The sequence below is a fragment of the Cyprinodon variegatus genome, unplaced genomic scaffold, assembly GCF_000732505.1.
Source record: "Cyprinodon variegatus isolate N-32 unplaced genomic scaffold, C_variegatus-1.0 Scaffold183, whole genome shotgun sequence".
Lineage (NCBI taxonomy): Eukaryota > Metazoa > Chordata > Actinopteri > Cyprinodontiformes > Cyprinodontidae > Cyprinodon > Cyprinodon variegatus.
In genome coordinates, this window is record NW_015150636.1 from 927,649 (window position 1) to 929,567 (window position 1,919).

Sequence of the window (1,919 nt, forward strand, 5' to 3'; positions counted from 1 at the left end):
CATCCATCCATCCATCCATCCATCCATCCATCCATCCATCCATCCATCCATCCATCCATCCATCCATCCATCCATCCATCCATCATCCATCCATATTAGTCCCTTTCGTGTTTATCCTCGTTAGACGTTTGGAGCCGACCTGTTCAGGCCCGTATAGAAATAAAAACTCTTCACATTCATGGATTCCATCAGATGCTTGTAAGAATCCAGGACATCTTCAGTGAACTTGGAAAGAGTATTTGGGCTGTTGTCACTTCAATAATGTCCTGAAATAAAACTCATCTCTGAGTTCTACCAGAAGGTGTTTTCTGTCTGTGGACTCAAACCACTTTGCTTTAATTTTCTTCATCCCAAGCGGAGTCCCTTTGTCTTGAAGGACTTTAATCCCATCTGTCTTCAATGCTTGGTGCTCATGAATGCACCAGAAGTGTCGTAACAATTGAAAATAAAAGCTCCAGTCCTTCACATGTGTTTATCCAGTTCTGGCTGCTCTTTTATAGCGCCGCTGTCCATTCTATGACCTAATACTTTCCATTTTAAAGATATTTTCATCTGCCAGTGCATCTAAATGGTTCCTTTGTTTGAAAGAGACCATGGATTTTAAAAATGTTCTTGGCAAATTCGGACAGAGCCACTGAGTAACTGAATCATTGTGACTTTAAGCTTGAAAAACATCTGGGATGTGGAAAGAGACTGAAACAGCATATCTAGAGGAAACATTTGGTTAAACAAAGCGCTGGAACATTTCTATAAGCGCTATAGGCCAATCATTTGATGATACTAACATCTAAACGTATAAATTTTCCCCTTTGTTTTCAGAGGCTGGCCCCCCGAAGAACCTGGTCACCAGCCTGGTAACGGACACCAGCTTCAGGGCCTCCTGGACGGCGGCGCCCGGGATCGTACAGGCCTACAAAGTTCACTGGAAATCTTTGTTTTCTGAGGAACACGGAGAGAAAACGGTGCCAGGTGATGAAACAACCACCGTCCTGGACGGTCTGACTCCAGAGACGCCTTACCAGGTGTCTGTGATCGCCGCCTATCCTCACAAAGACAGTGACCCGCTCACCGGACGGGAAACCACCGATGGTGAGCCAGTGTGAAAACTTTCAGGATCCAGTATTTGAAAAAATTCATTGAATCAGAATTTAGTTTCCCCTTATTTAAAAAGTGAGGTCCAAAGAAACCAGCAGCGCTGCCAGTCTCTATCAGGCTTTTTTTCCAATATTTTTCCTTTATACAGAAAACAAAAACGATGAAAACTCTTTATTTATCATTTGTATTTTATTTCCTGAAATCATTTGGTGAAATCTGAAATCTACTTCCTAAACGTCACGGAATCAAACCGGGTTTATCTGCTAATTCCAACAATACGGGATGCCGAATGTAAAACTATAGCTAAAAGCTTTTCACTGTCACATTGCAGCTATTTTAGGGCACTTTCTTCCAGCTTACACCTACATCTAAATGTTATTATACCTTTACAGAAATCTAAACATGTATTACATCTTAAATGTCTTAAATCTGTTGAAGATATTCCAACTAACCATCTCTGCTTAAAAGCTCAACACATGACCACATCCTCACCTAATTAACATATTTGCTGGAATATCAACGTAGGAAATACAGAATCAGCAACAAAAACCTCTAAATACATTTCAAACTACAAACAAACTTTATAAAGTTGCTTTATTCTAGGTCTGCAACGAACAATTATTTTGCAAATCGCTTTTTTCAATTAATCAATTAATAATCAGACAAATTAGATTTTTTGAGATTTTTTTACGAAAAAATCCACTTGAGGAGTTCTGGATAGAGTAGATAAACAGACAAATGAGGCTGAGAGGTTAGCTGATGTCCGGGTAATTTGCAGGATGAGAGAGTGCAGGTCTGTACCTGTTCTGGAGTTTGAGCAGAGC

At 40.2% G+C, this 1,919-nt stretch overlaps 1 protein-coding gene across 1 annotated transcript in view; it reads left to right on the top strand.

Moving 5' to 3' along the window:
- LOC107087414 (collagen alpha-1(XII) chain-like) overlaps positions 1-1,919 on the top strand; it is a 177,562-nt gene that overhangs the window by 63,836 nt on the left and 111,807 nt on the right. Inside the window, 1 exon segment of the mRNA XM_015378984.1 lies at positions 820-1,089. Within this exon segment, the coding sequence (XP_015234470.1) occupies positions 820-1,089 (270 nt within the window).